Source organism: Acanthaster planci, linkage group LG06 (genome assembly GCF_054643075.1).
Source record: "Acanthaster planci isolate LZ-2023a linkage group LG06, COTS_SCS, whole genome shotgun sequence".
Taxonomy (NCBI): domain Eukaryota; kingdom Metazoa; phylum Echinodermata; class Asteroidea; order Valvatida; family Acanthasteridae; genus Acanthaster; species Acanthaster planci.
In genome coordinates, this window is record NC_141782.1 from 9,702,791 (window position 1) to 9,716,676 (window position 13,886).

Here is a 13,886-nt window from a genome sequence, read left to right on the forward strand (position 1 = left end):
ATACCAGTGGGCGGCGCTTCGATTCGTACAGACATGAATCTGTTTTACAAAGTGAAGGACGCTAGTAGGCCTACGTGAGTACCGTGAATTTGTCCTAACAGAACGGGATTTATGTTGGCACTAAAATGTTTGCATACGTGGAGTGGTAAGAATAATTTCATTCGGTGATAGATGAAGCATTCCATTTTATACAACACCTGGATAAATCCTCGTCATCTGCTTGCCGGAATTTTGATCAATGTCATTATCTGTTGAATAGAACTTCATTTCACTTGACTGGTTCCCACCCCCATTTCATAAATTTCATTCACAGTTATAGAGAGGAAAATAGTGGAGGGACCAGTGTAACATTGCACAGGATCTAGGACTGGCAGTGCGCGTATGCGGTGGCGCCGCACTTCAAATACGAATCTGTTTCGCCAAATGGCAGATATTACTACGCGAGGACTTTTTTCCCTAACTGTGAGAAGAGGAAATGATAATGAGGATTTGCGCAGGTATTGCATAAAGCAAATAATGAATGGTTCACATTTGTGCAATGGTAAGAATAATTTTGTCACCTCGCCTCGTGAAATGGCACATTTCGTCTGTCACCTCAAGTTTATTTTTACATTGTACTCGTATATATTCTTTATAATGATATTCGTCGTAAAATTTTGTGCAGGAAACTCGGGTATATCACAGAGACGGTATTGTGGGAAGCTTATTATCCATGCGCAGACATTCCACACACTTGTCTTGTGCGCGTCTTACATCCTGTGAGGGTTCAGGGAAATTACGTCGTTCATCCCGAAGGAATTAGACCTTACTGACGTCCTGTTTAGGGCTGTGGGTGCGTGCAAACAATGATCGAATGCCGAAGCAAATACGCTACAGAATTTGAGAAATAATTCGCATGTACATGTCCATGTCGGCGTTTCCAGATTTGCTCAGTTTGCAAACTTCACAGGTACGAGAGTCTTCAATTCGTTTTCACTGAGATTTGGAGGGATGGGATGTTGTTCTTCGCGTCGGAGCTGTTGCAGTGGCACAAACAACTCCAAGCGACACACTTCAGACTCACCTGTCACACCCAAGATCTCTATAACCAAGAACGGAACCTTTCCCGTCTCAAACTGTGATGAAAAGGAACCAGTCTTTATTTCTCTCTCCGTTTCACCTAAGTACTGAAACGTCAGGGATCTTAGCCACCCGCGGTTCCTTAACCGCAACTTTCCATAGACCGGCGTAATTTAAATTGACGGTGTGTTGTGGTGATCTTTTTTCCCCTCCCATCTCGCTACTCCAGAGACTCGTGGGTTCACGGCGTGAGGTGAGCTATTCGTTGTTGGTGAATGGTGCGGTGAGACGGCTCCTGCCCGTGTCGTGGCATTCCTTTCCATCTTCCCGTCTCTCACCAAATTAAAGGACACTCTCCGTTTAGGGTTTCAAGAAATAACTATCTAATATCTGCTGAGATAACTCGCACAGTGCCGACGTACGTAAGCCTTTAGGCGTAGAGGGGTTACCAGTGGCATATACACTGACACACAAACACAAACAATGGTGACAAGAAACGGTAGATAGAAACTGCAAAGTAGTGCAGAAACACAAATAATCCCCGATTCGAAACAGCAGATAAGCCCGCATGGCCTGGAGCAATCGTCGGTTAGATTTATACATACATGTATTTGAATATTCAACCATGTGACTATGGATTGAGAAATTCAAAGTTCACAGGTATAATACACTTGGCCAAAATTCTTGCTTGACTGCCCTCTACTTTCAATCCTCACGCCACGCCCACATAAACACATCCCTTCGCAGAGGTTAACCACTTTGCGTCTACCTGATATGGACGATTACTTTTACGAAATTCACGGAGGTAAGAGTTTTTCTGTCCTCCCCGCGTTGATCTTTTCTGGACTTATTAAACAAACTCATTTAAGGAACTTATCCGAACCCAACGTGTTTGCTCGTGATTTGTTTAACACTGACGTAGACTTCCACACTCATATCTATTTCCCCAGTTTTTTTCTCGTTCACAGGAAAGGGCGTACCCTTTAACGCAGCCAGATGTGGACCTCTGGCTAACCCATATCTTGCCGTGCAGCATTGGTGATGGAATCACAGACGAAAAGACCCCAAATGAAGATCATAAGACCACCAACTACGCGCTGGGCCCATTCGGCCCGTCTGCAACCCTCAACTGAATTAAGGTCAATGCTAAGTAGATTTGTAAGTTAAGAAAACATATCCTTCGGGAGTGGGAAATTTTTTTCAGGGAGAATTCGGAAACAGACTGGACCACGAATTTCTGTGTCTTTGATTTAGTTTTCTACGCCTTTCGGCGTCGATGGGGAAAATCATCGGGATACCACATACGTAAATGTGATTCCCAAAAGAAAGCATCGTTTTATAATTTCGTTTCTGAACATTGTCCTAATTTACCATTGCGTAAGTTCGTTTTTAACATCACTTTCCTGTAAATATTGACATCCGTTTGATATGGAGTGTATTCAGAAACGCCAGATGTTACTGTTGCTAAAGTGACCATATTTGGAACGATCACGACTGTGGTTCGTGTTCACTTCGTGTGCATAATAACAGAGACAACAAGCCTTGAACATGTTTTTTTTTTTTGTGACAGGTGTGTAACATCCGATTATTGAGTGGATTCCCTCTCTTGTCAGTTCTCTCTGCGTAGTTTTTGTTGGGACATGTTTACCAATGACAGTGGCTCTGTTACAGCCTAGAAATAAATACGTGCATGATTCGGAACTGTTCAGTTATCCCTTCTCTAATCCGTATTTGTAATGCAGTTCTCAGTTCGTAACAGTAAACTTTGATTATTGTGAGCAGTGAAATTAATGTGTTGCATGTCCTGGGACAACCGTTGAGATATTCTGTTTTAAGCCCTGGAATTATGTCAAAATGTTTATGGTTGTTAGTACATGTTTAACTTTATAACTAGAAAATAGCTACACTTTGCTGGAAATGATTATGATAGTTCAGGGAACAACGTGTTCGCGAGAATGATGGTAGACGCATTGAATTTGAAACTGTCCATGCAAGCTTGTTACCCACAGTTTGGGTCACTTGCTCTCCCCGAACGGCCGTCCTTGCCACGAGGTGCCCCCTTCCCCATTTGAAATTTCCAAGTACATGTCACCCAACCTAGTTCTAAGCCATAGGTCGTTTGCTTTCAGCACCTCCTTGAAAAAAATTAGTTCCCCCAGGTGCCCCCTCAGAAAAATATCACCCTAGTTACACTACTGTGTGACTTTCATTTGAAGGTACGCTGGCAGCATGTGCTCCACATGTGAATGGCTCTCGTACAGCAAACTGGACCTACATCGGTGGTTTGGAATCGAGTTGAGGATGAGAACAGGAAGAATGGTTCAGTCGAGTATCCAAGCCAAAAGCCTTACGTTTTGGGTAAAGCCACCTTTGGTTAGATGTCGGCATCGACACCCATCGAGTCAGTTTGGTGAAATAGCTCCCATGCAGCACGCAAGGCGGTTGTAGTGTTTTTCTTAAGAAATTGATTTTTCTTTAAACATTAAAAAAATGTGGGAAAGTTGAGAAAGTTCCCCCTTACTCGAGAAATTCGCCGAGAATGTCGAGTCAGTAGTTGAATGAAATTGATTCTCCGGAAATTGTTTCGTTTCTGCGAACCAGAGATGATGTATAGGTGTCAATTGGCAGTTTAAAAATCAAGATTTCAAACGTCGCTCAAACATCAGGGGCAGATGGAGAGTATTTTGGTACTGCATGTAGTTGTTTTTTTTAAGATGGGATGAAAAAAAATTCTCTCTTTCTCCCACTATGTCGGCACGTAATTTCCTTTAAATTAGTCAAAAGTAGTTCGACTAGTCTCTCCCTCGAGCAGGAGCCAAATGTTGCCGCTGAGCAGAAGCACACCGGTGGGGATAGATGGAAAATAGTTTGTAGGTCACATCTTGAACCTTTGGCACCTGCAGTGCTTTTTTTCGTGGTCCGGATGGATCCGGTTTTCACCAAAGCACCAAAATGCTGATGCGCATTGCGACTTCCCCCAACGTAAGTTCAAAAAGGTGACCTACTTGGATCGAGAAGAGGGGATAACCTAACCAAGCATTTCTATGACGGGAGATTGCCCCTGAGGACACTCTGCAGCAGGCTTGATTGAAAGGCTATACTCAAGGGGAATTCATTGACCTTGCGGCCAAATGAGAGCGATTTGACGTATGGGACATCGAATGGTCGAATAGCCTCGATTTCTGAGATTTTCCTCCTTCTATCCAAAATGTTGTTTGTGATGTCTTTAGAAGTCAAACACAAGAAGACTTTCATCAGTATTATTTTGGAGTTCGTTGTGGTCTTCGATATATCTAGACTATTCTGAAGGGAAAGCCAAGTTAAATGAGATACTTCTTGTTACTCCCAGAGTATGTCTCCATTTTTATGGCCCTCAAAGTTCTGCTCATGCTCAAACACGGCTTGACCGCAACTGAACGTTGTAAAGTTTTACATTTTAAAGCCGGCACGGAGGCGAACGCAAACTTTGGACATCAGATCAAATATTCGCGGTGCAAACTCACTGGTAGAACACAACCATTTTAACTTGGCAAATTTCTCTGCAAATGTCTTCTGATGTCGAAATTCGCTTCACTTTCGCGATCGAACTGGCCTTTCACTCGTGCATGCTTTCCACGGTCTTGTGAAGTCAACGCTGTACATACAATTTTAAGGAAGCTCGATGAAGGCAAAGCTGAAGTAATGCTGTTTAGTGTTTACATCAATCACTCCAGGTCAGCTTCTAAGCCATACCTTGATGGGCCAATCGATACTCCACATTTCAACCAGCTGTTGGATCATTTGCCCACAAGTCGGGGTACACTATCGTTGACCCCGGCAACGAACAGCTCCCAAGTGACTGTATAAATCAACATCAAGCTTACTTGCTTGAGCTTGCGAAGTATCCCAGGAAAGCCTCATGCAAAGGGTGGGTGAAGGATCCAAGCTTGCTTCTGGAATACTGGTTTCTCCAGGAAGAAATACACGGGTCCAACTTTTCACGGTTTTGCTAACCATAGAATGTTGCGTTAAGCCTGTCGACCCGAAATTTCAAAACGCACGCATAAAGATTTACTTGAAAATTGAAGAACAAGCTAACCGTTCGCGCAGAATTTTCTGCTGTTAGCGACGATTGTTCGCTCATGGTAACCATACCCATGAAATCGGGCCTATTTTGTTTCATAGAGCCGCTAATCAAGAAAGATTTGAACAAAATCTGGCACACCGAGTATAACAATTTGAATTCTCCATACTAAAGACATTGTTGCTATATACCTTTTGATTTGGGGCAAGATAAGGGTTGCCTTGCACTAATAGGCCCACAGTGTTTTCAATGGATAAAAATGGAACAGAGGAACCATTCCCTCCCAGAGATGGTGGTCGCCAAGCAAATGTTTGCCCCGAATCACCAGATATAGCAACAGTGCCTTTAGTCTGGGAAATTCAAATTGTTTCGTTTATGTGCAATGAGATAACTCAGTGTACCAGACACAAATTTAACTCGCAAAAGGCTTATTCTCAACGCGAACATTTGATCTGGCGTCACAAATTGGCGTTCGTTTTCGATTTCGCGCCAAGTATGAACCGGCTTTTAGCCCTATACAGTAGATTTCCGGCAGCTCAGTGGAATGGACCCGCTAACAAGGCCCTGTATCCCATCATGTATTGAGATCGAATTCATCGATATGACATGAACGCCCATGGGCATGGCATTCGGAAGGGCCCTACGTATTGGGACATCGAGTGACTTTGCGAAACCGAGGTCAGTACCACGACATCTTCAGCAGACACATTTTGCCGAGTCCAGGAAGTGTTTCGTCGCAAGGACGGGTTAGCAGCCAGCTTTTGGTAAGGTGCGAGGTCTCAGCGGCTTGTTCTCTTGTTCATCCTATCCTTACCAGGAGTATATTAAGCCGTAACTATTGTACCCCGTTCTCTTCGCAAGAAACAGTGCAGAGGGCGGAGTGGTTGTGTGACTATTTTCGTGAAGGAATTTCCAGTGTGAAGTTGGCGATATTCGTACCCACTCTTTCATACCATTTTGTATATGACTTTTGAAAGGATCCTCAAAAATTGGTTCCGAAAAATCACTCCCTGAAATTAATAGTTCATTCCGGACTAAGTAATGTCTAGAACCACTTGAAAACGTTTGATTTGTGGTCGTTTATGGCGTTGGAATGATTACTGGGAACGGGCAAACTTTGTAAATTGGATTCAACGGTGAATCTAGGGAGGCTCAGGCCACCCCCCCCCCAAAATGGTACTGGGTCTACCCTTGATTTGATTGTACGGATTAGAGTACGGAAAGCTAAGACTTTTGTGCCATGGGATGGGGTGGCTCCGTGGGACTCGTCTTTAACTGGGACATTTGTTTCTAAAAGTTACATAAAGTTAACTTTGCTGGAATCTCCTTGTCTGGAGCGAACCATTACTTAGCTTTGCTCGGTTTTTATTCCTTGCAGGGATCACCAGAGACTCAGACTTGCCCTAGATCTAGGTTAACGTAAAAATCTGCCAAGAAAGTTTCTTTGACCCGTCTTTATTTTGTTTTGGAAAACTTTAGTGGCGTATCAGCGTAATTGGCGCCTTCCCGCGTGTAACCGAATTTTCATGACAAAACGCCAGCTGAAATTAAATCTTGCCAGATGCAAAGCCCCTGTCAGAAGCTCGGCATGTTTAACCCATTACACGCATTCCGACTCGAAGCCATTTGGGTGAATTTTGGTGAGTGAAAAGAAAGTGGATATCAGAAAATATGGAGTCATTTCACGCTGGCCCAGATCAGGGAACAGCGGAGGTCACACATGCCCGCATTCATCTGGATGCCGAGGACGTCTCAACACTCTTCGCCTTCCGTCATCTTGAAAATGAATTAGATATTTTCTGATTTGAGCGAACTATTCCTGAAACCTTGACATAAATAGATTTAGTTGAGGGAATTATGCACAGCAAATTTTGTTACTTTCGTTGCTGCTTTGGGTGAGACTTGAAAACAACCTTTTTTTGGTTGAGAAAAGCGGCTCCGTATTTATTTCTAAAAATCTTTTAACAAGTTTGGAGGGCACGCGCTTTAGATAGAGACTAGGGAAAAGGGATGGAAGATTATGACGCTAGAGAATGAACTTCCAGAGTGTCCACAGAAGAGGTGAAGCGTAGATGCGTGCTCCTGATAGCGCCAAACGGATTTTTTCTTTCAAAGGCTGGCATTCCCTAAACAGCAGCAAGGGCTCCCCGTTATTCACTGGAATTGCACTCTTTCAAGCAAGTGAGCCGTGACAGGTGGGCTATTGCTTGGTCACGACTACATGTGCTCTGGGAACCATGTCCGGAGATGTCATCGGTGTACATGTAGTTTAAAGCAGGTCCTTTGCTCACCATGGGAGGGGGGTAGGGGTAATACACTTGGAAATATTGGGTGTGTTCGAGTAGCTTCCACGAGTTGACTCTGCATGGTTCAACTTATTCCTCACACTTCTGCGCGTTTTACACACAGCAAACACGGCCTCTCCGAGGTGCATGCTGCCCTGAGGAAGCTACTCGAACACACTCATTTCTAAAAACCGAGTCACGCGATCAGAATGGCGTGATGTCCCAGACGTCCAATCAAGCGCGACCTCCGATAATTAAAAGAACCACAAACCAAATCCCAAGCCAAAACAGTGCTGCTTCATTTCATCGGCTAGCAAGCACATTTCACTTAAGCTCCCCTTCCCTTTCCTCTCGATGAAAGAGTCCTCTATGGACATTATTGCTTGTAGTGCGTGCACTGTATGTAACGTGACAAAACGAGTATGAAGTTCACGGAGTTTGGGTTTAGCAGTTGGCGGTTAACACCATTTAGACACACAGTAATCAAATTGCCAACCACAAAGATGATTTATGCTTCCTGAAAAAAAAACAGAATTTTGTTTATTGTTTGACTCCAAGAATAAAAGGAACGAAGTTGCAACAAAACCATTAAGCTTAATTGCTTCAAACATAAACAAGCTTTGCAGCACACTCTTTGAACCTTATCATTAACTCATGCTCAATTCTCAAGAGAAAAGTGATTGACGTAATATAAAACCAATTCTTAACATGAAACATCATTAAGAATCCTGGCAAAACAAATCATCCATTGTTACTAAAACTACTGGACTTAGGTACATCTAAATCTATTTGTTTTTACAGGGTTGATTCTTTAAAGGATTGGACACTGTTCGTTGTGAAAATGTACAATTATTGTCACATTACATCTGACATTGCAAATAGTATCGTGGTCCAGGAACCAGTCTTTTGCAGTGTTAAAATCGCAATACACTCGCGAGGATACTGACAACAAAATTTAGACAAATTTGATCACTTGGAGGTTAAAGGATCTACGCAATGAAATTTTTACGCACAGCTCTTGAAAACGCATTTGTGTCTTATTAAACGTACTGATTTTTCTTTGCTATTTTTAAAGGGCACTCTGGTACCTTTGTATATTTTTTAGTATTCCCATATTCATGACCAAACCTGTGATGTCATGCCTGGAAGAATATTCAATGTTACATTGATTTGTTCACAAAAAAGTTATGCTGGATTTTTTATACGTTGTTGGCCTGAAGTTTCATTTGTTTGGTGATTAATTTTTGTGTGAATGCAGGGCTATAAACCAATGATCAACCCTTTCTCAGTAATGTTTTCGACAGGCAAATTTTATGCTCACAAGTTGGATAGAAAAACCTGTAAAACAAGCAGTGTCTTCTGTAACTGACATCACAGCAACAGCGCCCTCAGTTGTCCAGAAAAGCATGGACCATCTTATTATCTTAAATGTTAAAAAGGTGCATTTTCAATACACTTAAACCAAAGGGGAAGACGACTAGTTTCATACAAACAGGATAACATTAAGAAAAGTTCAACAAAAGACGAGACTAAGAAAAATTATCGCTAGGAGAATTTAACGTCAGCAAGTTCTGCCTTCATTCGGGCACTGACCTCCTCAAACACAATTTTTTATAAACACTTTCAAAAATTATTCATAAGAAAACTAATGTCTTCGGCTCAGTTGTTGGAAATGAACACAGTCATTTTTTCTTCAAATCTGCTGCGTGTCACAATCATAAATATGTCGCTCTTAATAGTTTGGTTTCACCTCCCACTCATGGATTCAACTTTTCAAGTTTTTGATGAAATACATGTAGCTCATGTCAAAGTTACCAAATGCATGCTATCACGTATCCTTTTTTCCTAAGCGCAAATGGTATGTTGTTCGACAGTTAGGCCCTTACTTAGAAAAGTCACTGTCAAAACCATATTTGATCCATGCTTAACGAGGTGGCACACAGACCAGGTGTTTTGTTTTGTACGGTTTAGTTTTGTTAGTCTTACTTTTCATTGAAAACGGCTTGCATTGGTCCCAACTAGGAAGTGGCAGGCAATTAATTGACTTGTAAGGATTCTAGAATTGAAATTTGTCTTACAATTTTGTTTCTAATATAATTTTAAGCAACAGCCTCGTACTTACAGCGCTGCAGCTGAACTGCAGTCGAGAAATGGAATGAATCTCACTTCAAACAAACCTACGTCATGTATGGACAAATGTCCATTATCGACTGCCACTTGAGCAAAGAAACGAGAGAGGTATATAATTCACTGATACAACAAAGTCCTGACAAAGACACTGGATTTCGCAGCTTTTTAAGTAATATTACACACTTTTTCATTTCATAATTCAGTACTTAACTTTGGAATATTCTATGTGCATAAAAAGATACACACAGCATGTTCAAACATCAGTAACAAATACATGTAATAAGATTGATTACTTTTGTCCTTCTGATATGCATAAGACGGAAACTGTTACTTTATCGTCATTCACACATCAGTATCTTATGCCCCCGGTGTAGTTCACGGTAATGAAGCACTGGAATCTCGTGCACTTTCTGAGGATAAAAGTCATTGCCTGATGAACATACTTAGCCAAAGATAATCAAAATCGCCATTTATAGTTTATGGGTCCGGTCTTTGTATATTTACACGAAAGCGGTGTTAACATAAAATACACTTCTCTGGGTATTTATATCACAATTTAAGTTCCGCTACACACATTCCACTTCATTCACGTCATGGTAATGGCACATTCTGCGAAGAGCACGCTCTGATAGGACAGTGCTATTGCTAAACAAGATTCAAACCCCTCGTTAAACCTTGGCTAGATTTTAATGTATAAGTCTCATTTGTTTGTGCCTTTCTCTTTTCAGAAAAGGACAGGTCTGGGGTTTATTAATTGTCCACAATTAAGTGTCTTCCCAGTAATGAGTTCTCGACTTAAAACCCAGAAATGCCCGTCTGATTTCTGCGCTCGGCCTCTACAGTACACGTATACTTTTAGCACAATGCATGCTGACTAAACGTGGTAACACTCGCCCCTCAAACTCTACATTGTACAATTTTATAGCAGTGTGTACAGTTACTTACTCCAATTTACAAATAAGGTTGAGCAGAACTCTTTGCCCACTCGTTTTTGTCTGACTTTCTATCACTCACTTGCGTAGTGACGTAAGTGTGACGTAATAGATGACCAGAGCTCCTGCCGAGCAGAAATACCTCCACAATATTTCTGCATCAGGCTATGCCCCGGTCTGTTTTTTTCTCTTTTTTATATATTTTCCTCTTTTTTTTCGTTATTACATTTAGCTTGAATTAAACCACGTGAGCGGAATTCAATCTAACTGCATACATGTATATTTCTTTTTATTTTTTACTTGGTTGTTTGTTCTTTTTTTTCTTTCATTTGTTAACTTGTTTTGCTCTCAGTTTTCGTATTGCGTATTGAGGTGTTAAACAAATACGACTCTTTTTTTACTTGTTTCGTTTCCATAGTTACCCGTTGTTCCGACTGACAAAATTGGTAGTTTTCCAGTTTTCTGCCAGATACCTTGGCGTCAGTGCCCTGGTATTCTATATAAAAATATATATTTTTCTGATAACAAAATCGGCAAGATTGTCGCCTAAAAGGGCGCGTAAAGCTGACAAACACATGCAAGGCATTGCATACATTACATTAATTACACAGCTTACAGCGACAAGGAGACTAACTTTGATGTACATTAACTATGCCAATTACATGCAGCTGTGTGACACTTAACTCGGGACCACTGAAGATTAGTTTCTTGTCCTCGATACATCTGCTTCGATCTGCTTTGCTTTGATCATGCATGACAACATCTGCATAACGTTTGAGTACGGTGAGAAACGCTATCCACACAGCTGCGTATTGGTTTGGTCGCATAACTGAATACATGTAAATTTTTCTTGCAGTACTACTTTAAGAAAAGGCTTAAATAGCAAAAACTTAAGTATGCAAGTATGCAAACTTGTATGCTTTGAGTGCTAAATGTAATTGCAATTTAAACCTTCTCTCGTCGGTGCTAAACAGGTTTACACTTACATTCAGTTTTACATGAGATGAACTCTGGTCGAGTCTGGCAAAAAGTTCACAGTTCCGTGTGTTTTTAAGTATTGTAGAGGAGACTGGAACTTGGCCAAAAGCTGCTTGATATTTTTAGCTGCAAGGTGGTAATGTCACATGTTTACATGAAGTACTCTGGGGACTCAGGACTGCTCGGCAGACTGTCGGCTCTCAATCGGCGGGCACTCTTGACAAGTTCGAGTTCTTTACGATACTTGTCTCGCTCGTTCTGAACACGTTCCAGTTCCTTCTTCAGCCGGGTCACCTCGGTGTGAAGGAAGAGTTGACTGTGTTCCAGATCCAACCGCTGCTTGAGACGTTTGGTGCGGCAGCACTGCGCGTAGCCTCGGTTCTTGAGTGTCCGTCGCTTCTGTTTCAGCTTCACAACGTCCTCTTTCTTGTATCCACGAAGCTGACGGTTAAGTTCCCTGACTGTCAGGCGAACTAACTCATCGTCGCGGTACAAAGAAAAAATGTCTTTAGTCGGCTTGGTCACGGCGGGAGCGCCTGGGTCGGTACTGTCAGAATCGGCCGCGGACGAGATGCTCTCTTCATCTTCGTCGCGAGGCTCAGTTCCGGAACAGTCCGAATACTTGTCGCAGTCGAGGTCAGAGGGACGGGTGGCTGTCGTAATGTCACCCGTGTCGCCAGTACTGTAGACCGGGGACATCAGCTGCAGATTATTGATGGTGGTCAGAGACTGGATGCTCGACATCCAATACAGCTCATCGAGGTTTGGTTTGTACTCCATGTCGACCGGGCTGGGAATCAGACCCAGATCGTCCGGTGAAGGAGGCACGTCAACGCACGGGGACTCAACTAACGGAGTCAGGGATCCCGTGCCGAGGTTGGGCAGGCTTGTCGGGGGAGAGCGTCGCTTTGCAGCCACAGCGCCCGTGCCACCGCTGCTGGTCACAGCGGCAGCAGAACCGGCTCCCTGGCCCTGTATCAGGCAGGACGTTCCCAGCGAGTTCGCCTGGTCCTCTCGCTTCACCTCGATGTGTTCCAGCGCCAACGGAAGCAGGTCGAAATCCTGAATGTATTCCATGGCCAGAGCTGCGTCTGTCTCGAAGTCACAGCTGGTCTCATCAGTACTTGCCATCTCCCGTACACTGCAGGCAGCAAAAGCAGGTGGCTTTCGATAGTGTCACGGCTACACACGCCGAGCTAGCACCGGGGAAACTAGCGGGGCTGTACTGCTCGGCCTAATCGCGGTGACCTTACCGAGGTCAGCTTGCTGTGCTGGAATGACGGCTACCCCTGTCTCGCTTGTCATATAAATAACTTGTGTGTGTGTCTCCTTGTCTCTCCTGTTATGTTTATGCGCTCTCGCGGTCTGGTCGTGTGGTTAGAGCGCACAAGGGTGAGTTGGGGCAACCCCGGAGAGAAATTTGAGACTGTAACCCGATTCCCCAAGGGAAGGACCTTGCGACGGTTTACCAGACAAACCGCCGGTAGGTGTGGAGGATCCCAAGGAGTGAATGAGGCAAACAACGGCTGCTGCACTGAGCGCAATCCCAATATATACCCCGTCACCGACCGCGCTGACGTCAGATATTGCTTCCTATATCGAGTTCATTACATCACTCCCAACCAATCATCTTCACGATCCTGAAGGTGGCGGGATTACCCGGATGAAGTAATTCTCTTTTGAGCGTTGTTGTGCAATGTTCATAGTTCACGGCGGGAAGGTTTAGTATCGATATTCAAATTGCCGTGATCACTCGCCCGACTCGTGCTTTCATATCGACCAAAGGTTGATATTGTTTTCATATTAGCAATTTTCGACAAACAATATGTTCTAGCTTATTTAGTGACTTTTCACCGAAGAGCAATCGAAACGAATGTGGATTAAATTCAGGGGTGCTGCCCGGTACCAACCTGCCAGGTACTAAAAGATAAAACAGATAAATCTTTTGTAGACTCTTGTATCACTGATTAACAGAGCAGTACACGCTGCCATGACGAAATGTGCTCTATCATGACAGGCTTTTAGGAATTTCTAGAGAATGGAGACATAACATAATACTCTCTCACGGTTTTCAACCGCGGATATTTTAGCCTCATTTTGGTTTGGGAGACAACCTTTTTGCAGTTTTCAGTTATGCTGGCCTTGGTTTGTCTGTTTCCTGTAGGGACCAACTGGAGAACTGCAAAGCACACAGATTTAATCAGAAGTGGGTTGGCTTTGCTTAATATAAAAATCGAACCCAGCAGCATCTCCTGCCTAGCCGCTCCATGGAATTGAGCCCTGAACAAGCATAGGCCCGCTATATTTACTCTCTTAGCAGGTTCCTCGCAAAAACAATCATATAATGTCAACATAATGCTCCTATGATTAGTCAGGTCCCTTTAAGACGGCATATTACAACCTGTTGGGCAATAGCCACATCAGTAGAAGCGTTGGTTG

General features: G+C 43.1%; 1 protein-coding gene across 1 annotated transcript; it reads right to left on the reverse strand.

Annotated features, from left to right (window-relative positions):
- Window positions 1-7,914: 7,914 nt before the first annotated feature.
- On the reverse strand, window positions 7,915-13,004 carry LOC110975670 (uncharacterized). Its single transcript, XM_022228344.2, has one exon. It carries the CDS (start codon window positions 12,576-12,578, stop codon window positions 11,598-11,600), a length of 981 nt encoding a protein of 326 aa, XP_022084036.1. The 5' UTR covers window positions 12,579-13,004; the 3' UTR covers window positions 7,915-11,597.
- Between the last annotated feature and the right edge of the window lie 882 nt (window positions 13,005-13,886).

Coding starts and splice junctions, on each gene's coding strand:
- LOC110975670 (XM_022228344.2), bottom strand. CDS start 12,578: ATGGCAAGTACTGATGAGACCAGCTGTGACTTCGAGACAGACGCAGCT.